Below are 23,608 nucleotides of genomic sequence, written 5' to 3' on the forward strand. Positions count from 1 at the left end.
TTTGAAAATAAAAGTTGAAATTTTATATTCTCATTTTGGATTTTGAAATCTCACTACCGTCAATACCACAGTTTGAAAATAAAAGTTTGGATTTTTTTTTGGTTTTTTAATTTTGAAATCTCACTACCGTCAATACCACAGTTTGAAAATAAAAGTTTGAATTTTTTTTTGATTTTTAATTTTCAAATCTCACTACCGCCAATACCACAGGTTAAAAATTAAAGTTTAAATTTTATATTTTCACTTTGGATTTTGAAATCTCACTTTTTATTTTTTTCATGAATCTCACTACCTTAGAACTTGACACTTTATACTTTTATTTTATAAAACTGGGGCATTTTATACCTACAGAACTTACTTTACCTCCCTTAGAACAATTAAGTAAAATAACGACCCGCTCTGAAGTAAAAAAAATTCCCTGAAAAGTAGGTAAAATAATTAATTTATAAGCTTAAACAAGAGCATACAAAATTAAGTGTTTGTGAGAAAATATTTTAAAAACCTCCAAAAACAAAGGTCTGTGGGAATATTTCCCCCCAATTCTTAAAAAAGAAGAAGGAAAGTTACATATTTATTGTTAACATTACATTTATTATATAACTGGTGGTAAATTATTATTGTAAAGTATTAGGAATAGTTATTTGTACTGGAATACACGTATTAGGAATAGTTATTTGTACTGGAATACAAGTATTAGGAATATATATTTGTACAAGAATACAAATATTAGGAATAGTTATTTGTACTGGAATACAAGTCTTAGGAATAGTTATTTGTACTGGAATACAAGTATTAGGAATAGTTATTTGTGCTGGAATACAAGTATTAGGAATAGTTATTTGTACTGGAATACAAGTATTAGGAATATTTATTTGTACTGGAATACAAGTATTAGGAATAGTTATTCGTACTGGAATACAAGTATTCGGAATAGTTATTTGTACTGGAATACAAGTATAAGGAATAGCTAGATGTACAGGAATAAAAGTATTAGGAATAGTTATTTGTAGTGAAATACAAATATTAGGAATAGCTAGTTGTACAGGAATAAAAGTATTAGGAATAGTTATTTGTACTAGAATAAAAGTGTTAGGAATAGTCATTTGTACAGGAAAAACGTATTAGGAATAGTTATTTTTACTGGAATACAAGTATTAGGAAAAGTTATTAGGAATATTTATTTGTACTGGAATACAAGTATTAGGAATAGTTATTTGTACTGGAATGCAAGTATTAGGAATAGTTATTCGTACTGGAATAAAAGTATTAGGAATATTTATTTGTACTGGAATACAAGTATTAGGAATATTTATTTGTACTGGAATACAAGTATAACTAGAGGAGCTATGTGTTTAAAATTAGAGGAGCTATGTGTTCAAAACTAGAGGAGCTGTGTGTTCAAAATTAAAGGAGCTATGTGTATAATAGTTATTTGTACTGGAATGCAAGTATTAGGAATAGTTATTTGTGCTGGAATACAAGTATTAGGAATATTTATTTGTACTGGAATACAAGTATTCGGAATAGTTATTTGTACTGGAATACAAGTATTAGAAATAGTTATTTGTACTGGAATACAAGTATTAGGAATATTTATTTGTATTGGAATACAAGTATTAGGAATAGTTATTTGTACTGGAATACAAGTATTAGGAATAGGTATTTGTACAGGAATAAAAGTATTAGGAATAGTTATTTGTACTGGAATAAAAGTGGAAACCAGAAAACATGTATTCTTTATTCTTTTTTATTTTTTTATAACGGCCCCCCCTGCATCCGTCCGGAAAAAAAAAATAAAAAAGTGCGAAAGGAAATTGGGAAAATGTGGAATATTTTTGTTGCTTACAGGGAAACTAAATTGGGATCTAGATTTTAGCTAAGTGCTTTTAATATTCAAGGTTACCCACAAAGCAGAAGACTTCACAGACCAAAACTAGAGGATCTATGTGTTGAAAATTAGAGGAGCTATGTGTTCAAAACTAGAGGATCTATGTGTTTAAAATTAGAGGAGCTATGTGTTCAAAACTAGGGGATCTATGTGTTCAAAACTAGAGGATCTATGTGTTCAAAACTAGAGGATCTATGTGTTTAAAACTAGAGGAGCTATGTGTTTAAAACTAGAGGAGCTATGTGTTAAAATTAGAGGAGCTATGTGTTCAAAACTAGAGGATCTATGTGTTTAAAACTAGAGGAGCTATGTGTTCAAAACTAGAGGATCTATGTGTTCAAAACTAGAGGATCTATGTGTTTAAAATTAGAGGAGCTATGTGTTCAAAACTAGAGGATCTATGTGTTCAAAACTAGAGGATCTATGTGTTTAAAATTTCAGGAGCTATGTGTTCAAAACTAGACCAGCTATGTGTACTAAACTAGAGGAGCTATGTGTTCGAAACTTGAGGATCTATGTGTTCAAAACTAGAGGAGCTATGTGTTCAAAATTAGAGGAGCTATGTGTTCAAAACTAGAGCAGCTATGAGTTTAAAATTAGAGGAGCTATATGTTCAAAACTAGAGGAGCTATGTGTTCAAAACTAGAGGATCTATATGTTCAGAACTAGAGGAGCTATGTGTTCAAAACTAGAGGAGCTATGTGTTCAAAACAAGAGGATCTATGTGTTCAAAATTAGAGGATCTATGTGTTTTAAGTTAGAGGATCTATGTGTTCAAAAAGTCGTTCCAGTTAAGTTTTAAATGTCCGATAAACTAACAGGAAAAAGTATTAATCTGAAATAGTTGATTACAATTGCTTCTCCTACATTTGTATTATCCGTAATTATTTGTTTTATATCCATCTTCAAAACAGATGAATGGAAAAAGCAATGACTATAGCAAATGGTTTTAAAATATATTTCAAGAAATTAGTTGAAGACGACTTTCCTTTATTTTTACATTTTGGGCCATTTTACATTTTTGCCAGTGTTATTTTATCTTTACGACTAACATTCCCATCATATTATTTAGGATCACTATTCACTTAACAGGCCCTTATGTGGCACCGCTATCTACAAGAGGGGACGAGCACTGCGGCCGGGACAGGCTAAGACAATTTTTCAAGTTTAAAAGGAGTGTTCGCGAAAAATTAAAGAGGGTAATAGGCTTACGGCGAAAAATTATCGATAGTGATCGCTACTAATCTTATTTCTTTCTAGTGCTTCTATAAGGAGAAAATTGCTAAAAATGACTCGTACCGAAGAACGTAGCGTCTATACAAAATCAGAAAGTTACAATATACGATTCGGATCGTAAAAAAAATCAATTTAATTCCAAACAAATTATTCAGATATTATATTTTTGATTTTGTTTTTTAAAATAATATTTAAATTTAAACTTATTTTCAAGGCTGGCGCTGGATTTTCGAACATTCCTGGAAAATATGAAAACGTCGTCTTCATTATCAAAAATCCTTGAAACAGGAATAAATGTTTTCAAAAGTAACTCTCAAATCATAAGAAAAAAATGAAATATTAACTATTATATACGAATGCGTCGAAAAATTATCGATGATAATATAATGTAATAACTAAATGATTTGTTGGGAATTAAATTGACTTTTTACGTTCTTCGGTTAGTAGCGATGACCATCGATAATTTTTCGCCGTAACCCTGTACCCCGTTTCATTTTTCGATATCATTCCCTTTAAATAAAAGTCACAACACACCGTAACTTGTCAGGGTGAGTAAGAATAGTGTTATTCAGTAAATTTATATATAAGTAAGTAATAACAAATCATAATATGAAATTTCCCCCCAAGTAAAACAATACTCACATGCAGAGAAACCACATTTGTATGTGTTTGCAAAACTTGAGCCGTTCTTAGTTTGTTGGGAGGAATGTATACAGACTAATGGTGCTGCTTAGGTGGAGTTTATCTATATAACTTACAGAAACTTCTGTATAACGTGTTCGAGTTTCTAATGTATCTTCATTGATTCCAAATGTATCTTCATTGATTCCAAATGTTTCTTCATTGATTCCAAACTATGTGTTCCTGGCCTATCTATCTTGATTCTACCAAATAGTTTGGGTTCTTTAATCTAACTTGATTCCATCAAATTATCTGGGTTCCTGGTCTATCTAACTTGATTCCACTAAATGATGTGGGTTCCTGGTTTATCTACCTTGATTCTACCAAAGTATTTTGGTTCCTGGTCTATCTTCCTTGATTCTACAATATTATGTAGGTTCATGGTAAATATACCTTGATTCCGCCAAAATATGTGGGTTCCTGGTCTATCTACCTTGATTCCACCAAATTATGTGGGTTCCTGGTCTATCTACCTTGATTCGACCATATTAAGTGGGTTCCTGGTCTATCTACCTTGATTCTACAATATTGTGTAGGTTCTCTCTCCTCCCTCTCTTCTTTGTGAAGAAGAAACAAGTTCACCCACTCACCCATCCAATAATCCAACCTTCCATCCATCCCATACTCTAACCTTTCATCCATCCCATACTCTAACCTTTCATCCATCCGATACTATAACCTTTCATCCATCCAATGCTTTAACCTTTCATCCATCCCATACTCTAACTTTCATGCGTTCCATACTTAAACCTTTCATCCTTCAATACTCTAACCTTTCATTCGTCCCATACTCTAACCTTTCATCCGTCCCATACTTTAACCTTTCATCCGTCCCATACTCTAACCTGTCATCCGTCCCATACTCTAACCTTTCATCTATCCAATACTTTAACTTTCATCCGTTCCATACTTCAACCTTTCATCCTTCCCATACTCTAACCTTTCATCCGTCCCATACTTTAACCTTTCATCCGTCCCATTCTCTAACCTTTCATCCGTCCCATGCTCTAACCTTTCATCCATCCCATACTCTAACCTTTCATCCGTCCCATACTCTAACCTAAATGACATTTTGGAAAAGGGGAAATTTTTCCAAATTGCCTCTGTTTTACTCTGAAAATTTCCTTTTTACAAAACTCATTGTGCCCCCCCCCCCCTCTATTTGCACTTCTGTATAAGAATATATACATACAGTCTTCGTCGCATATCAATACAATAAAAACGACTTTTGATTTAATTTTTTATATCTACCAAGGTTTTAAACAGCATGGATACTCAAAACACGTATAACATGGAAAAAAGCAAAATGGCAACAACTTCTCTTTGTTTCCTTGTAAAACTTCTAAATTAGAAAAGTTTGTTAGAAATAAAAACTTAAATAAAGAAGTAGTCTTCATTGAATTGATATAAACGCTGATTACTATGGAAAAGATAAACGGATAAATAAATAAATAAGTAAAGCTGTTAAGTTAAGTTAAGATATTAAGTTAAGTTAAGATGTTAAGTTAAGTTAAGATATTAAGTTAAGTTAAGATGTTAAGTTAAGTTAAGTTGTAAAGTTAACTTGGAAACCCTACTTTGACTGGCAATCTAAACTTTCGTTTATAAAAGTCTACCTTCTAAACTTAGAATTCAAAACCAAGGTGAAAAAATTCCTGTGGTTCTACCAATCGAAATTTGAGGCAAATCGGTCAAGGGATTCCTGAGAAGCAGATCTTACTACTTCATATCGACGAAAATGGAATTGTTTGTAGAATTTTATAAATATATTCACAGTGGAGCTGAAGGAAATCAAGACTTGATTTCCTTCAGCTCCACTGTATATTGTATAGTGTAAAAAAGACAGGAACTAGTTATAAATAAACAATGGAAAGATTTGAATTGGATAAATGTTGTATTTGATAAAAATGATTCATTCAAATTAATCCGGTAATCTGTATCAACGGCCCCAATCCTAACTGAGATCTAGGCAACTCTGAAAGTTAGTCAACACATGTTAGACAGACTATAGACTTTAAAGTGTAGGATGGTAGGATGGTAGGATGGTAGGATAGTAGGATGGTAGGATGGTAGGATGGTAGGATGGTAGGATGGTAGGATGGTAGGATGGTAGGATGGTAGGATGTTTGTGCTTACTCTCCTTAATGGTCTGAATACCAAAGCTCTCACTTAGATCTTGAATTAGTTGCTCCTGAGCAGTCAAGGAGTGAACATGGCCCGACTAACTATACTGGTAAATATCTATGATAGATAGATAGTAAGATACAGGTGTTTGTTAAGGAATTGTTTGTTTGTCACACACATGCAGATAAAAGTAGTGTTGTTAATAGTGCTGGAAAGTGAAGGAAAAATTAAATTTTTCTATTGTTTTAATTATTTTATGTTATAGTCTAAATACCCAGATGTTCCATGATATATTGATATAATGTATCAAAGTCTAATTTTAGATATGAATTGTTGCATATAGATTCATATTTTATAACAACTCAATGCATGGCATGTTATGTAGGATTTAATAAACTTAATGGGGTAACCCTTTGATATTAATTTGAAGTTTAGACTCTTTGATTTAAAATAATTCATTGTTGGAATTATCTAAGGTCTTCGACATTGTGTAGCAAAGATTCGAAAATCAGAGTTTGTGCCAGAGATACTCAATTCCTCAACAGATATGTGCTCATCTTTTAAAGAAAGTGACCGGCAATGTATGGTATTTGACCTGAGATTGCAGTATTATAATTGAGAAATTTTTCAGAATTAATTTGAGACCTATCAGACATTTTTACGGTGCACATTTGTTCAGCACGAGCGCTTATTCAATCTTTAAAATCCTAATAAATTGTCAATTTTTGAGGGATGATTTAGAGAATTTATTTAATTTACATTATTCAATGACGCCCACGAAAATGTAACAAAAAATTCTATAGTAACTAGAATAAGTTGTTTAGGAACAGGTTGAGAAATTAAAAAATAACTCTTATCAGCGAAAATAAGTAATTTTATTCTGTTATTGGTTTCTGAAATGTCTCGATGTTCAAAACCATTTTCTGTTGATTTCCTGGAATTTTTATTGAAAAGACACCATTTGAAGAAATCTGCGACTAAATTCGTAAAGAATAAAAAATTCAACATAATGATGAAAAAGAAACAATAGATTCTAACACTAATTTATTGATAATTTTCTAATGAGAAATATGTTCCTAAACATCTAACTAGTTTATTGAAGGAATTTTGTTATAATATTGAATTTGCTCTCTTGTTAAACAAATGAGCACGGTAAAAACGTTTGATAGGTCTCAAATGAATCCTATAAAATTTCTCAATAATACTGCAATCTCTGTTTTCAACTACCATACATTGCCAGTGGTGTCACTACCTTTACGTAAGAAGACAAAGATAACTTGTTACTGTTTATCAGATAAACTGTTTACGGGTTCTGAGGCCGAATTTAAAGAATTTGATCCGCGGTTTAAATTTAAGCAAAGGTTTAATTATGGTTAGTTTCACTTAAAATTGTATCAAATGTTTTAAGATTTAAGCCGGCGCTCAATTTAAACCGGGTTTTGACGGATTTAAGCCGGAGAGAATCAGGCATGAATGGAGGGTAACTTTGTAATTATTCGACACTCCCTTTAACGTAAAATAAAAGATTGTAGTTTAATTTAATGTTGGTATTGTGCGTCAGTTATAGTTTAGTCCCTAATAGTTATTAATGGGTTTTTATAACTCATTCCTGCCAAATCTATATCTGTAAATCTGCCATATCTAGATCTGTAAAGAAATAAAAATCATGGCAAAAAATGTTAAAAGTTTGAAGAAGATTTTTTAACTTTTCTCAAGTGGACATTTTTTCCCCCCAAAATAAATAAACTGGTTCGTTCGGTCAGGTAGGTTGGGTAGATCGTGTAGGTTGGGTAGATCGTGTAGGTTGGGTAGATCGTGTAGGTCGGATAGGTCGGGTAGCTCGGGTAGGTCGGATAGGTCGGGTAGGTCGGGTAGGTCGGATAGGTCGGGTAGGTCGGATAGGTCGGGTAGGTCAGGCAGGTTGGGTTGGTTGTGTAGGATGGGTAGATCGAGTAGGTCGGATAGGTCGGGTAGGTTTTAAGGTTGAATATCACTTTTTCGACCAGTGTGTCGCATTTTGATAAAAGTATATTTTTTGATTTTCAGGTTCTAAATTTGTTTACCATACACCTGGGTATTTGTTTCAAGGCTCAATATCATATCCAGTCTGATTTAGGAACATAGGATTATTAAATTAACCTTCAAAAATAACATTTTAATTTAAAATATATTAACTTTTATATCGTAGATTGTATTGCATGTTTCATAGCATTATTACTATTTAACTTTTTGTTAACACTTGATGTTTTTTTTTCATGGTTTTACATTTTTTTTAACTCCCCCCCCTCCTCCTTCTATACTTGTTAATAATCCTTTGTGTTCAGGCGAAATCAAGTTTTTTAAATATTCCACCCACGGTGGACAATATAGGAATTCAAAATCAATGCTGAAAATTATCTTTAGATGATTATTAATTATTATCATCTTTATTAGAATGATTATCAATTATTATAATCTTTATTATTCATTATTCATTATTTATATGCATGCCACTAACAGCTACAAAGCAAAAAAGTTGAGATTGGAATGTTAAAAACAGATGTCGGATTCACAACGGTACCCTTGAAATCTTTATCTGATTTAGAATGTGAAAGATATCGTTATTTTTCTAGCTTTAAAAGTGTTCAATTCCAACATTGTCCCTCAATTGTTTCTGACACGAATTGCACAAGTTTATCTATAGAGAAACAACCATTTTCAAAGAGAAAATAATAAATATCTCTTCAGGTCTTGATCAGACAAAGCTTTTTAGGTCTACGCTGTGTATAAAACATGCCAATAGTGAGATTCGCTTGATATTGCGTCATTAGTCTCTAAAAATCAATTTATCTTATGAAAATTTTTGAAAACAATTTTTGACGCATTTCATTTCTAATTTTTTTATTTTTAAATATTTAAAGTTTCTAGAATTTGCAACTCTCCTTGTTTCAATTGATTTATTACGAGGGGGTTCAGATTTCGTTAACAAAGGTTTAAACAAAATAAAACCTTAAACTTCATAGATGAATAATTATTCAGAAAAAAAGATTCGTTGGCTATGCATGAAAAATATATCTCTAAGTTCGTAAAATTTCAACTGTTTGGATAAAAACTGAATTTTTTTCATTCACAATTTCAGTCTTTCAACCCTTTAAATATTAGATATACAATGGCAAAGATATAATGTGTTCAAACTTCAAATTTTTAAGATAAAAACTATCTGTTTCTTATTCACTATTTCATTTGTTTAACCCTCAGCTTACTAAAAATGATATCTAGATCTCTATAATAAAAGATTAATAAAAGTTTTTAGATAAAAGCTTAATTGTTTAGCAATCATTAAGAGTTCTGATTTAAACCTTTCTGTTTCAAGGTTCAGGTAGAAAAATAGGGATATCTCCCTCATCAATGATAAAGGTGTAAAGGGTATTGTTGGGAATGATACATGCAACTACATAAATAATCATAGGGTATCTGAAAATACGCTAAAATTCTTATAAAAGTTGAATTTGAATAAAGAAAAGAGACCCGGCTGGATGACGGTACAGTTGTTGGTACATACGGCTGGGTGGACGGTAATAACGTAGTACGGTACACAGACTATATAGCAGACAGCAGGGGATATCGAATACTTAATCAACGGAAATCTTATCTTACACACGAGGATGAAAACCCGCCAACAGAATCTTCAATTAACGATATCGTAGACGAACCCAAACGAAAAGTGATAAAACGACGTAGAGCTCGTAAACGAAATATCTATGAGGATAGTTCAGTAAGAACGATTAAGCGAAGGTTGGGCGTGGCAGAATTATCAAGTTTAAACTCTCATTCAACACCTGGGTTTGCTCAAGAGGTGTCAACACTTCAAACAACACCTGGGTTTACTCATGAGATGTCAACACTTCGAACTAACACTTTTCCGGAGGCGTTCAGAATCTCACAGGAACCATTGGCATTTCAGGAGACGTTGCCTTTTCAAGAGCCATTACTGCTTGCAAATCAATACCCTAGGCATTGAATTTGTTTTAAAATAAGTATTTTGAAGATCTATCAGTGGGGGGGGGGTGGTAATGAAATAAGTGATATGGGGATATAGAAAGAAAAAGTAGTTCATTAGAATCCCCAATCAAAGAAAATGGTTCATGCTAGCTATTTCTAGATTTGTATATATTGCCCCAAGGCCTTGGATTTGTTGACATATTTCTTATTTGTTGACATTATCAAAATTTCAGACATTTTGAATCCATTTGAAAACTATAATGTTCATGAATAAGATGATGTGTCTTTTGAAAAATTTTAGAATAGCCCAAAACTTTAAGAGTGGTGAAATGAGCCCAAAATCTACATTCATTGAATTCTAGATTAGAAAAAAAGAATTGAGTTTTTTCCTCAAAGTCAAATTTTATTTGCAACCAAATTGGAAACCCAGCGCTGCTTCGGTTAGTTACTAAAAGTTACTCCCGCCGTTTACCCGTACTTGAAACTAAATTTTCGTCATTTAAGTCGACCTACTTATCTTAGAATCTAAGAACCAAGCTAAGAACATTCCAGTGGGTCTCCCGAGTTCCCCAATCAAAATTTTAGGAAAATCGGTCCAGGGGTTCCCAAGTTATGATCGGACAAACAAACAACAACAGACAAACAGAGATACCAACTTTAAATATATATTTCGAACTATAGATCATTTAATTCATGGGTTGAAATATCTAAGGTCTACAATATATTGGGTTGAAAAGATAGAGGGATTAGAAGATCAGAGTTTGTGGCAAAGACTCAGTTCTTTGATAAACAAAACATTATCCTTTTTAGATTTAATGACGCACTTTTTCTTTAAATTCTTAATGTTTGTTAACCCATAGCTGCACTTAGAATTACACCTTTTTCATTTTCCACACAAACATTCTCTTTAACCCTATCTCTGCTGGGGTACTTGAAAACCAGGATATGCTGGGGGGGGGTCAACTTGACCCCCCCTCTAAATCCCATGTTTGATGTCTAAATATGACAAATGATACATCATTGGAAAGCTCTTGTGCTCTACTTTTAGAATCTGCAAAAAAAAATTGAAAATTTGCAAAAATTGAATTTTTTATCGCAAAATCCAGTGTAAAAATGTTTGCAAAATAAAATTTGTCTAAAAAATGAAAACTTATACATTTTTTAAAAGCCCTTGAACATGCCATTTCAAATATGCAAAAAATGTTGCAAAATTTTAAATAACCTGATTTTTAATCAAGAAAAACTAAAAATGTGCAAATTTCTTTTGACAGGTTGTTTGCAAAAATATTTGCACTTATTTTTCGCAAAACTTGTGTAATTCGTTTCCTTATGTCAAAGGCTTTCCAAAAAGCTAAATTTTATCAAAATTTGATAAGTGGAAATGGGTCAAAACAAAGATTTAGTTTGTTACAGGAAAAAGCAGTCATTCAAACAGTGTGCCTGAGGACTCAGGCAGTTAGTATTCAAGCCCGGTTTTAGGCCTAAAGGGAGGGCTTTGGGTATGTAGGAAAAGTCGGAAAATTTGACCCCCCCCCCCCTCCCAGCAGGAATAGGGTTAAAGACAAGATTTAGAATATAGATTTTTCTAAGGTGAAAAGAAAAATACTGTAAAACTCGTTAATTTTCTGCAAAATGACTGGCTTTTTCAATTTAAGCACGTTTACACAGAAACCTTGCTATAAATTAGAATTTAATCAATTTTTGCACACACACCCTGGATTCCCCCCCACCCTCCTCCTCAATGATACACAAGTCATTTCATGGCCTTAAAGTTTACATATTTAGGAGCTTACGTATTTGTTTAAGAAGATGCAATTCATCTTTTTATCAAAATATTCTGGATCATTGTCTATCTATCTATCTATCTATCTATATATCTATCTATCTATTTATCTATCTATCTATCTATCTATCTATCCATCTACCTATCTATCTATCTATCTTTCTATCTATCTATCTACCTATCTACCTATCTATCTATCTATTTATCTATCTCTCTTCTATCTATCTATATATCTATTTATCTATCTATCTATCTATATCTCCTTGTATCTTAATTTCTATATATGTATCTATCTATCTAAATATCTATCTATATATCTATATATCTACCTATCTATCTATACATACATATTAACTAATCTATATGCTCAACTTATCAAATATTCAAAAATAGGAATTTTTTGCTCGAAAAAGATATCCAAAGGTTTGACGATATAGATATCAGCTTGATTCAAATAAAATCCGAATGTTTGATATATATCTAATCATCTTGCCTCTTTTTTATCAGTAACCCTCTAATGTAACGCCAATATAAAATCATCCAACTTAAAGTCTGCCAATTTGAAACCTATTCCAGAAAGACGGGGTGTCAAAAACGTTTTCATTTCAGATGGAATGTATTTAATTTAAAACAGGACATTTTTTTTTCTCCATGATAATTTTTTTCGTAAATTTCATTTATCAAACATAAATGTTTTGCTTGTCTCTCTCTGTCTGTTTGTCCATTTGTACCTGATAAACGTCAAAACGGCTGAACCGATCCGGTCTCATTAATTTTGTGTGGGACCTCACACTTGACCCAAGGGAAGGTTTATGGATGCTTAAAATTACAAAAATGTGTTTCCAAAAGTTTTTGATTTTTGTAAAAATTTGAAAATTTTCTTATTGTTTTAAATTGTACATTAAAAGAAGATGCTCACAAATAGAGCCACAGCCAACGATTTAAAGTTGAAATAGAATAGTGGCGCGAAGCGCCCTAAAAGTCTTCTAAATATAAAACAAATTTAAGTATTGGCTGAATATAGTGTAGGAGATAGACCGTATATCCGACTACTAGGGGAGCACGCAATTATAACTGTTCCCAGGGAGAATGCAATTATAACTGTGAGGAAGGAGGATGATGAAAATTTAACATTTCCTGAACAGGAGGATGTTGCAATCAACAAAGTATCGGATGAGGATAATCTTAGGAATGTTGTTAAACATAAAATACAATATTTTAATATACAGGGTGTCCCACCAAACATGCCAGTTTGTAAATAGATTAGAATGTCTTCTTCCATAATTCTTTAAGTTGTTCAATACAAAAGACAATAATAAAAATATTATAAAGAAGTCATATTATAATAAAATTAACTTCAAATTTTCTAAACGAAATAAACTGCATAAAGCCTTTAATATCTAATACAGTGAAATGGAAGACTATATTGAAAACTATTTACCAACTGTTATGTTTCGTGGGACACCCTGTACTTATAGGGATCGACTGTTACTTAGTATATAAAAGGGTTTTAAATCGAATATATTTGATAATTAGAAAACTCAAAGAAAGCTTGATTAATGAATCAAATGAATTTACAGAAGTAACCATGCAATTTTGAAATAGAAAGACGACATTTAAGGAATCTATGTGTATTTTTTGTCGGTATAAAGCAAACTAATAAAAAATATGATTAACATCAAATTAAGTTCTGTGCGCCACCCCTCCAAAGTATTATTAACCAAGATAAAGGCAGATTTATCTAATATATCTCCTGCTCCGCCTACTCCCCGCCCACGCTCATCACGACCACGCCCTCAGTTGCCAAGCATAAGAAGAATTCTAAGAATGAGAAAGCGAATGAAGAATACAGATGACATTAATGTTTCAGAGAAAAATCTTATTTTAGAAAATGATTTTGATAAACTTGATAAACCTTTGTTTGAAGTCGATGAACCAACAAGTGATGTAAACGCTGTGTATTTCCCAGCTGTTTAATATCCACAAATAGTTTACAATCAAACAACAATGGCGCCAAATATTAACATTATGAAAATTAAAAAGAAAGATTGAGATATCCAAGTTTTTCAATCAGATTGATAATATTCAACTGTGGATCCAAAAGTGACGATATTTTATCTGTTTTCTAAATAGAAAGCGACGAAATCAGATAAAATATTTAAGGGTACCGTTGTGAATGGGGGCATGTATCTCTTTAAGCTTTAAATTTGCGCCGACGATCCCCTTTAAGGGGGTTTGGTCAAAACTGTCTTTTACCTTTACTTTCAGTCGAATTTGAGAAGAATCTACGATCTGATGTAGCTCACCCTGTATCCTTAATTGTTACAGCCTAACCCCTTTATCTAGCTTTAAATGTTTCTGCATGCCATGATTTTAACCTTTAACTATCTGATGTTAAACTCATCTAAGTTGTTTCTTAAAATATCAAGACTGTCAAAGAAAAAAGGCCCAAAAAAATACCGTATAGTACAAATTAGTGAGATAATGATATGTTATTGTTTTTGTTAAATATTAAAATACATTTTTAATTTTGTTATAATTTGTCTTATTTTATTTAATCAGAAGTTTAGAATATTATTTTCAAAACTATTAAATTTTAAATATTATTATCGGAATTGTTTAATCAGAAGTAAATTTAAATTATTATTTTAGGAATTATTATATCAGAAGTTTAGAAAATTATTTTCGGAATTGTTTGATTAAAAGTTTAGCATATTAATTTCGGAATTATCAAATCACAAGTTTAGAATATTATATTCGGAATCATTTATTTAGAAGTATAGCTTATCAATTTCGGAATTATTAAATCAGAAGTTTAGAAAATTGTTTCGGAATTATTTAATTAGAATTTTAGCATATTAATTTCGGAATTATTAAATCAGAAGTTCAGAAAATTATTTTCGGAATCATTTATTAAGAAGTATAGCTTATCAATTTCGGAATTATTAAATCAGAAGTTTAGAATATTATTCTCGAAATAAGCTAATTATTAATTAATCCCTTAGACAAATGAACCCCCCCCCAACAAGATCGGTATTTTATTTCTGTTTTTAATATTTTGAAAAATGTCTCTAAACTTTTTTTTATTTGAAATATCAAAGTTGCGTTTAACGTGTGAAAAAATAACATGTTATACAATATAAATTGCATGTTTAGATAATGATAATGAAATAACTGCACTTAATATATCACTAAAATCGAACTGAAAAAAAAGAAAACTAAATTTATGCGTTTTCCGTGATATTAGCGCATTAATCTAAACATTTAGAGAATAATGAATTTATCACTTAAAAGTAAAATAGTAAAACAATTGTGATATTCACATATATTTGAATTCTGTTTCAAATTCAAAGGACCGTTCACTTTTTGCAGAAAAATAAACTATTACCCTAAAATTATCCAAATAAGTTACCGGTCCCTTTAAATACCAAATTTTGATATTCAAAGTTTACATTAAAGGTTATATCTTGATCATATATCTATTCAAAAAAGAATTGAATCTTTGCCACAAACTCAAATTTTATAATTTCTCTATATTTGTAATTTGATGGTGTAAACCTTACATATTTCAATGTTCTCAGATTATTAGATCCAATAAAATAGGTTATCTGTGGCCGAATGTAAAGAATTTGAGCGGCGGTTTGAATTTAAGCCGCGGTTTGAATATGATTGGTTCCACTTAAAATTCTATCAAATGTTTCAAGATTTAAGCCGGCGCTTAATTTAAACCGGTTTTTGGCGGATTTAAACCCCGGCTCAAATTCTTTAAATTCCATCGCAGGTACTAGAATCGTTTTGGATCCAACAAAGTGCAAAGTTTAAAATATATAAGGTTTACAACTTTATGCTGCAAAGATATCACTGAGATCTGAGGCCGAATTTATAGAATTTGAGCCGCGGCTTAAATCCGCCAAAACCCGATTTAAATTAAGCGCCGGCTTAAACCTTGAAACATTTGATACAATTTTAAGTGGAACCAACCATATTAAGCCGCCGCTCAAATTCTTTAAATTCGGCCTCTGGATTCTGGACAACTCCATGATGGTGGTTAGATATCAAATATTTTGACAGTCTCAACTTTAAAGTCCTGCTTTGGTTTAACCTCACCAACTCACTTAAACTCTTTTGTAGCCTTGTATGCATTTCAAACTTGTGGTTGGTTCTAGCTTCTGTTTAAAAGGAGTAATTGGTAAAATCCTGGTCTATTCTGCGTGATACCTTACATATCTTGCAGTTTGCAGTGATTTATGAATTATAAAATTAAATTCTCAGTTTGTGAGCTAAAGCGCGTAAAACCTAAATATGATATACAATCGGATGTATAAAGATGGGTATCTACTTTGGGCTGTGAAGCAAATTTTGCGTATAATTGCGTATAATGAGTTAAAATTAGCTTCCGCTCTAGATCAAAAAGTTTAATATTACAAGACACAGCTACTATAATTATGATTTAACAAAAATGAATGCGGATTTACGAATTAAAGAAGTTGTATAGAAAAAATTAAAGGATAATAAAAGTTGTATAGAATAAATTAAAGGATAAATAAAAGTTGTATAGAAAAAAATAAAGGATGAAGAAAAGTTGTATAGAATAAATCAAAAGATAAATAAAAGTTGTATAAAATAAATTAACAAATAAATAAAAGTTTCATAGAATAAATAAAAGGATAAATAAAAATTGGTTGGTTTAAATTAAAGGGTAGAATAAAGTTGGTTGGGATAAATTACAGAATAAATAATAGTTGGTTAGAATAAATTAAAGGATAAATAAAAGTTGGTTTAGAAAAATTAAGGAATAAATTAAAATTGGTTAGGAAAAATTAAAGAATAAATAAAAGTTGGTTAGAATAAAATAAACATGAAGAAAGCTGGTTGGTTAGTATTAATTCATGGTTGGATTATGATGAATAAACGAATAAAAGGATGAATGTAAAGTGTATAAGATAATTGAATAATTAAATGAATGTAAAGTGAATGGGATAGGTGAATAAATGAATGAGTAAGATAATTGAATAAATGCATGAATGTAAAGTGAATAGGACGTATGAATAAATGAATGAATGTAAGGTGAATAGGATGAATTTAAAGTGAATATGAAAGATGAATAAATGAATGAATGTAAGGTGAATAGGATGAATTTAAAGTGAATAGGATAAATAAAAAAATGAATGAATGTAAAGTGAAAAGGATGAATTTAAAGTGAATAGGAAGGATGAATACATGAATGAATATAAGGTGAATTGGATGAATTTAAAGTGAATAGGATAAATGAATCAATGAATGAATGTGAAGTGAATAGGAAGGAAGAATGTAAAGTGAATAGGATAAATGAATAAATGAATGAATGTAAAGTGAAAAGGAAGGCTGAATAAATGAATGAATGATAAACAAAGCTTTTATATTTTAAGAATCATGAAACCGTGAAGATGTAATTCTGGGAAACAGTGTCTTCATTAAAATCAGTTACTAGTATATAGATAGATAGATAGATAGATAAATAGATAGATAGATAGATAGATAGATAGATAGATAGATAGATAGATAGATAGATAGATAGATAGATAGATAGATAGATAGATAGATAGATAGATAGATAGATAGATAGATAGATAGATAGATAGATAGATAGATAGATAGATAGATAGATAGACAGATAGATAGATAAGATAAATGTATAGAAAGATAGATAGATAAATAGATAGATAGATTGATAGATAGATAGATAGATAGATAGATAGATAGATAGATAGATAGATAAATAGATATATAGATAGATAGATAGATAGATAGATAGATAGATAGATAGATAGATAGATAGATAGATAGATATAGATAGATAGATAGATAGATAGAGAGATAGATATAGATAGATGGATAGATGGACAGATAGACAGATAGTTAGACAGATATATATGGATAGATAGACAAATAGACAGATAGACAGATAGATATGGATAGATGGATAGATAGATAGAATAGATAGATAGATATAATAGATAGATATATAGATCAACTACTATTCTAGCTGCTGTTGTGCTGTTGTGAGGTGTTTGGCCAGCAAGCTCCAACAGATTTCTCAGCACAGTATCATATACAAACAGATCTAGGACAGGACAGATTTTTCAGGTATCATATGCAGGGAGTAATGAATAGAAGGGAGATATAACTGACACGGTTCGCCCTGCCATATGATTATACATGCTTTGCAGACGGGTACTCCATTTGTATAAGAAATATGTGTCTTATGTACAATTACCGCGTATATACAATAACCTTTTCTGGATATGTCATATACAAATGGAGTACCCGTCTGCAAAGCATGTATAATCATGTGGTAGGGCGAACCGCGTCAGTTATATCTCCCTTCTATTCCTTACTCCCTGATCATATATCTATAGAGTAAATAAGTAAAGAATTGTCATCCCCCCCCCCCCTACAACACCACCCCTTCTTCCAATTTTCTGCCTGGGCTAGCTAAGGTATCTTATCCAGGGAATAAGATAAAATTTGGCTTATAGTGTTGACTTATATATATACATAATATATTACATGAATATTAAACTTATTTTTAAGCAAACAATCAAAAATAAACAAATTTACTCTCCCAGACTGTACAAATACCGAGATTATTATATACTGCATATACCTACAGTACACGCCTTCGGTTCTGTATTACTTCCACACACTCTTTTGGTACAGACACACATGCATGACGTTTCCGCCCCCTGATCTCATCATATTGCAGTTTAATTGATATACCACCGTAGAGGTCACTGAGTCTGTAAAAGCTGAAAGAAAACAGGATTCTGGTTGATTTATTTTACAGACTACATATATACATACATGTAAAACATTACGCTATTTTGTTTATGTCTTTGTAACTCTCAAATATAAGTTATTTTAGTACTTGACCCTAGTTGCGGTCAACTTATTTACCTGCACCTTTGTATATCTAAATATAGACAGTTTAACACAGATTCTTGTTATCTACGGATCATATATTCCTGTATAGGTAGATAGGAAAGAGTTTGTGATAGATTAAAGAAGTATATTTAAGCAAAATAAGTTTAAAGCGGAGATAATCATTTTGCTACATACATATAGTGTCAAATACAGTACACAATATCTCCCCGATGTAAAATTAAACCATTTTTTCAATATTATTTTAAAAAAATTTTTAATATTGTAAAATTCAATATTTCACCTTATTTACATTTTAAATCAGGTTCCAAACTCATACTGGACAGTACAGAAAGGAGAAGATTAACCCTGATGGTTCCGTGGAGGGGACATATGGTTGGGTCGACCCCAATGGAATTCTCAGGTATATTATAAAGTGATTTTTGCTACAGCTGGATATAAATTAAACCCCCCCCCCCCCTCATTTTTTAGGGTTTTTACTTCTTATTTTTAACCTTGCATACTTTTCGGAACTTGTTATCAAAATCATTTTTGGTAAAATAAACATGTCTTTGTTTAATTTTTACAAAGTTTTTACAAAGCTTTTGTCAAAAGTGAGAAATATAAAAATTATTATTGTTTAAAATCATATTTCTGTGTTGTGTAAAAAAGTTATGTTTACAATTCTTTTTCGAATGTTGACAACATTTATTTCAGGCTTTTTGAATACGTCGCTGACCATGAAGGATACAGAATAGAGAAGGAATCCTTGTATAATGTTGGTGCGCCATCCTCCTCCGCCGCAATAGCAGTGCGCGGTGGAAATATAAACCCTGGTTTCGAAGTTTATCCGCTAGATGGTAGCTCAGTAGACAGACAGGTTTGTTAAAATATCCGCTAGATGGTAGCTCAGTAGACAAACAGACAGGTTTGATAAAATATCCGCTAGATGGTAGCTCAGTAGACAAACAGGCAGGTTTGTTAAAGTATCCGCTAGATGGTAGCTCGAAGTAGACATACAGGTTAGTTAAAATATCCTATATATGGTAGCTCGAAGTAGACAGACAGGTCTGTTAAAATATCCGCTAGATGGTAGCTTGAAGTCGACATACGGGTTTGTTAAAATATCCGCTAGATGCTAGCTCGAAGTAACCTGACAGGTTAGTTAAATAATGAATAGTTCATATTATAATATGGCATGTTCAATTCAACGGAATCCATAAAAGCTGTACCTGACCAAGAATAAATGAGATATCAATGCCTTTCTCTTGGAAAGTTGATTACTTAAATTTTGGTTTCACTAAAAAAAGTACAAAGTACAAGGCTTATTTTTCCAATGGAGGCAATTGTCCGAACTAAATATTTTCAAGCTAGATAACGACAAAAGTTACCGCTTATTGATTAGGTAAAGTTTATAAAGGGTACTGTTATGAATCGGACCTGCCCTTCTTTAAAAAAAAGCTTGACTTAAAAGAGAAAAAGTATCATGAAACCTTTTTTCAGAGCGGTGGAGTAGCTGAGAGGATTCATCTACCAGACGGAGAATTTAGTTCTACTCTACCCTACCAGGTAGGGTCTCCACTGGAATTCCAGAACGTTTCCTGAACGATTTTTTCCATGAACCGGAAATTTTCAAAAAGAAATTTCAGAAATTTCCCTTTAAAGCGGAAATTAAGATGTTAAAAAGGTAAAGCCCACATTTTTTTTCGTTTTCTGAAATGGAACCCGGAAAATCCCGGTGGCCGCGATTAATCCGTAATTATCCTGTAATTCTATTTTACGGAAAATTTTTTGGATCATTCTTTTACATTTTTTCCCCGCAATAATGAAAACAATACTTCCAGGTATCCAGCCTTACATCTACAAATCATCATCTAGCTCCGAACCCTCTTTCTAAACATGCACACGCCACCTTCTTCTCCGGAGAACCATCTCCGCCACTTCCTCAGAGGGTTGTTGTCGGAGCTAGAGAGCAAGCGCTACCTGCTCCTCAACCTCAACCAGATGCATTTGTTGTTGGTCATGCAGGTTTGTAAAATCATTTAGAAAACAGTTAAGATTACAGTTTTCACCCTCATCTTAATTTCCCAAAGGCTTTTTCCCAAGCGGCAACTTTCTGAAACATGTCCTGGCATGTTCTAGCCGCACTGCTCGGCTTCCTATCCCATCGTTGTCGCATCTCTCGGCCCCCATTGCAGCGCTGTGGCGCCTCGGAAGGCCTAACCTAACCTTTGGGAAGTTGCCGCTTGGTAAATCGAGCAATTGAGAAATTGGCACTTGGGAAACTGTCCCTTAGGAAGTCGCCCAATTGGGAAAAAGTCTTTGGCAAAATACCTAACACCAATTTAAAGAGAATAATTCGGTATCATAATTAAACCCCTTTAAAATCTTTATCTGGTCAATAACGTTGAAAATATCGTCGTTAGCTAGAAAATGATTAAATATTGAATTTCCTACACCTTATCTGCCAGTTAAACGGGCAACTAGCAGAAAAAAAACAGCAACCTAATTTTTTATGTTCTTCACTCTTCAGTTTCAGATTTTAAAAGTGTGATAGATCTGAGTTCTATGGGGGCACTGCCCTCTTGCCCCCCCCTGTGTACGCCCTTGGCTGTGAATCGGACATAACACTCTTTTTATCCATTCACTACAACATTACGACTACATTCCCTAAAATGGCGACAAATTGAAAGCTTTAAATTTTCCCAAATTGCAGGATTATCTGGGGCGGCTGAGAAACAAGCTCAACCTGCTCAAAGAACTGGAATTGTAATTGGTAAGATCTAGTTTACCTTATATTAAATAACTAGCTGAAGTGCCCTGCGTTAACTGTGAATCCTTGAAGTCCGCTATTTGAAAACTTCTCATCTAAACCATAGAAATTATAGATCTGATATTTTTTTAATGACATAGTCCGGTTAAAAATGTTTCATCTTTTATTGTTTGACTTTTTTCCAACGAAGGAGGGGGGATGGGGGGCAATATACTAGAGCAATGATGGATTCCGATCATAGATAAATAAATACCTATGATTTCTATCTAAGCTTTTAAAGATAATTCATTGCTCTCATTTACACTATAGTGTTAAGTGATTATATCAATACAATGAAGACAAATTTTTATCGAAGTTTTTATTATTAACAAGCTTTTTTCGAATTACAAGTTTACAAGTAGTCAAAGAGAAGCTTTTTTAAATTGACAGCTTCTCTTGACTTCTGTATTTATATGTATCTAGTTGTTTTACAGTATGATATAAATCAAAATTTAGATCAAAAGTCGTCTTCATTGTATTGATATTATCGCCTACCACTGTATATATTATTTGGATAGTTTATTTAAAATAAAACTCTATCTGTAATCTTGATTTGCACTTTATTTTTAATCTATTTATTTTATTAGGATTAAGTCACAATGATGAATACAGCTCTGGTGTTCCTGCCTCCCGGGCCCGGGCACCATCCCAACCTGCCTTCCGCCCAACGATTAGCCAGCCTGCCCGTAGTCAAGCAGCATCGGGCAGATCAGTTATTGTTATCGGTAGTTCTAGACGGAGAAGATTTGTTCGTTTTTAGAGAGACTGTTAACTCATTTCACAGCAGTGCCCCTAAAACCTTTGACTGACAACAAGTGAATTAGATATCCAAGGTTTTGCTTTTAAAAAACTGTTTATTTTTATTTGTGGTTTCTTTAAAAACATCACGTGCGCATTTCTACTTTAAAAAACAAAACAATTATTAATCATCGTGATTTAACTCTTTTTCAGACAAAAAAAAACGACATTATCTGCCACATATTTGAACAGATTTAGGCTTCATGGGTAACGCTGCGAATCATGAATTTCCCCCTCTGTCAGTGGAGAGGGTCAGTTAAATTTACGCTGACAGTCCCTTGAACTATGAAATACAATGATTAAAAGACTCCTGCAATCCGTAACTGCCATAATCCAAGCCTGTTTAGAAAAATATATTTCTACTGCATCAAAACAGTTCAGTAGTTTTAATATTAGCAACCAGGGAGTAATGAATACAAGGGAGATATAACTGACGTGGTTCGCCCTATACCATATGCTTATACATGCTTTGCAGACGGGTACTTCGTTTGAATAAGAAATATTTGTCTGATGTACATTTCCTGCGTATACAATAACCTTTTCTGAATATGTCATATACAAATAAAGTACCCGTCTGCAAAGCATGTATAATCATATGGTAGGGCGAACTGCGTCAGTTATATCTCTCTTCTATTCCTTACTCCTTGTTAGCAACCAATACGGCTGTGCTTTTTAAATTTTTCTTTATTACCTAATATACTGTAATAATAATACCAATAACGCGATACTTTTTAAAAAGTAACAACTAAGTGTTTTTACCAATAGTTTGACTAAAATTGGAGTTTGTGTGATTGTATATTATTATTATGTATTCAGGCATTATCTTTGCTTTTAACCTGCAGGTTTTTCTGGAGTATATAAAATCTAAAATTACATTTACCAGGCATATTTCTATCCTTTAATCTCTGTTTGTTGAGCGTGAATATATAAATGTATGACTGCGAAATATACTATTATACACCTATATTTAACCTATACTGTATGGTTCATGCTGAACCGTTTATTTGTTTTAAGGAAAGTCTTGTGTTAGAGACCCACTGAATCGATTAAATTTGAAATCCACTTTTGAATTTGAATATCAGCAATTTTTTTCAGTGGTTGAACGCAGAATTCCCTGGCTTCTGATTGGCTGTTCGGGGGATGTATGTTTGGCATTTGTCGGGATATCGAATGCAGATTAACAACAGATTTAGATTAAACATTGATCTCGATATCTGCAGTACAAGAGCTCATAACTCTGTCAATACACTTGATGTAGCATCAGGGGGGGATACAGGGGCGGGAGGCGGCAGCATCTTCGCACCCCCCTGACAGCTCCCACCTTTGTTCATACACTTGATGCAGCATCATACTTGACTATGAACTATATAAAACTGTTCACTGTTGCAAAAATGAACAAGAACTT

The 23,608-nt window shown here is 32.3% G+C and overlaps 2 protein-coding genes across 3 annotated transcripts in view; both read left to right on the top strand.

The window, feature by feature from the left end:
- Positions 1-4,869, top strand: part of LOC111697918 (uncharacterized) — a 47,401-nt gene extending 42,532 nt beyond the window's left edge. The window contains exon 18 of the mRNA XM_023468067.1: positions 4,342-4,869. Within this exon, the coding sequence (XP_023323835.1) occupies positions 4,342-4,869 (528 nt within the window). The remainder of the gene's footprint in view (positions 1-4,341) is intronic.
- Positions 4,870-5,963: 1,094 nt separating this feature from the next.
- LOC111697913 (uncharacterized) lies at positions 5,964-22,511 on the top strand. 2 transcript variants are annotated; one of them, XM_023468060.1, is made up of 8 exons: positions 5,964-6,038; positions 17,719-17,819; positions 18,919-19,017; positions 19,311-19,473; positions 20,097-20,162; positions 20,438-20,621; positions 21,310-21,369; positions 21,993-22,511. In XM_023468060.1, the coding sequence occupies exons 1-8, from the start codon at positions 6,018-6,020 to the stop codon at positions 22,163-22,165; spliced, it is 867 nt and encodes a 288-aa protein (XP_023323828.1). In that variant the 5' UTR covers positions 5,964-6,017; the 3' UTR covers positions 22,166-22,511. The 2 variants fall into 2 exon arrangements, with proteins under 2 accessions (XP_023323828.1, XP_023323827.1); XM_023468059.1 differs by lacking the exons at positions 17,719-17,819; positions 18,919-19,017; positions 19,311-19,473; ... (2 more) ...; positions 21,310-21,369; positions 21,993-22,511 and adding exons at positions 7,976-8,045; positions 8,254-8,299; positions 9,428-9,922; positions 12,718-12,882; positions 13,382-14,229 and having other exon boundaries at positions 5,969-6,038.
- The last annotated feature ends 1,097 nt before the right edge of the window (positions 22,512-23,608 follow it).

Source organism: Eurytemora carolleeae, unplaced genomic scaffold, assembly GCF_000591075.1.
Source record: "Eurytemora carolleeae unplaced genomic scaffold, Eaff_2.0 scaffold236, whole genome shotgun sequence".
In the NCBI taxonomy this organism is placed as follows: Eukaryota; Metazoa; Arthropoda; class Copepoda; order Calanoida; family Temoridae; genus Eurytemora; species Eurytemora carolleeae.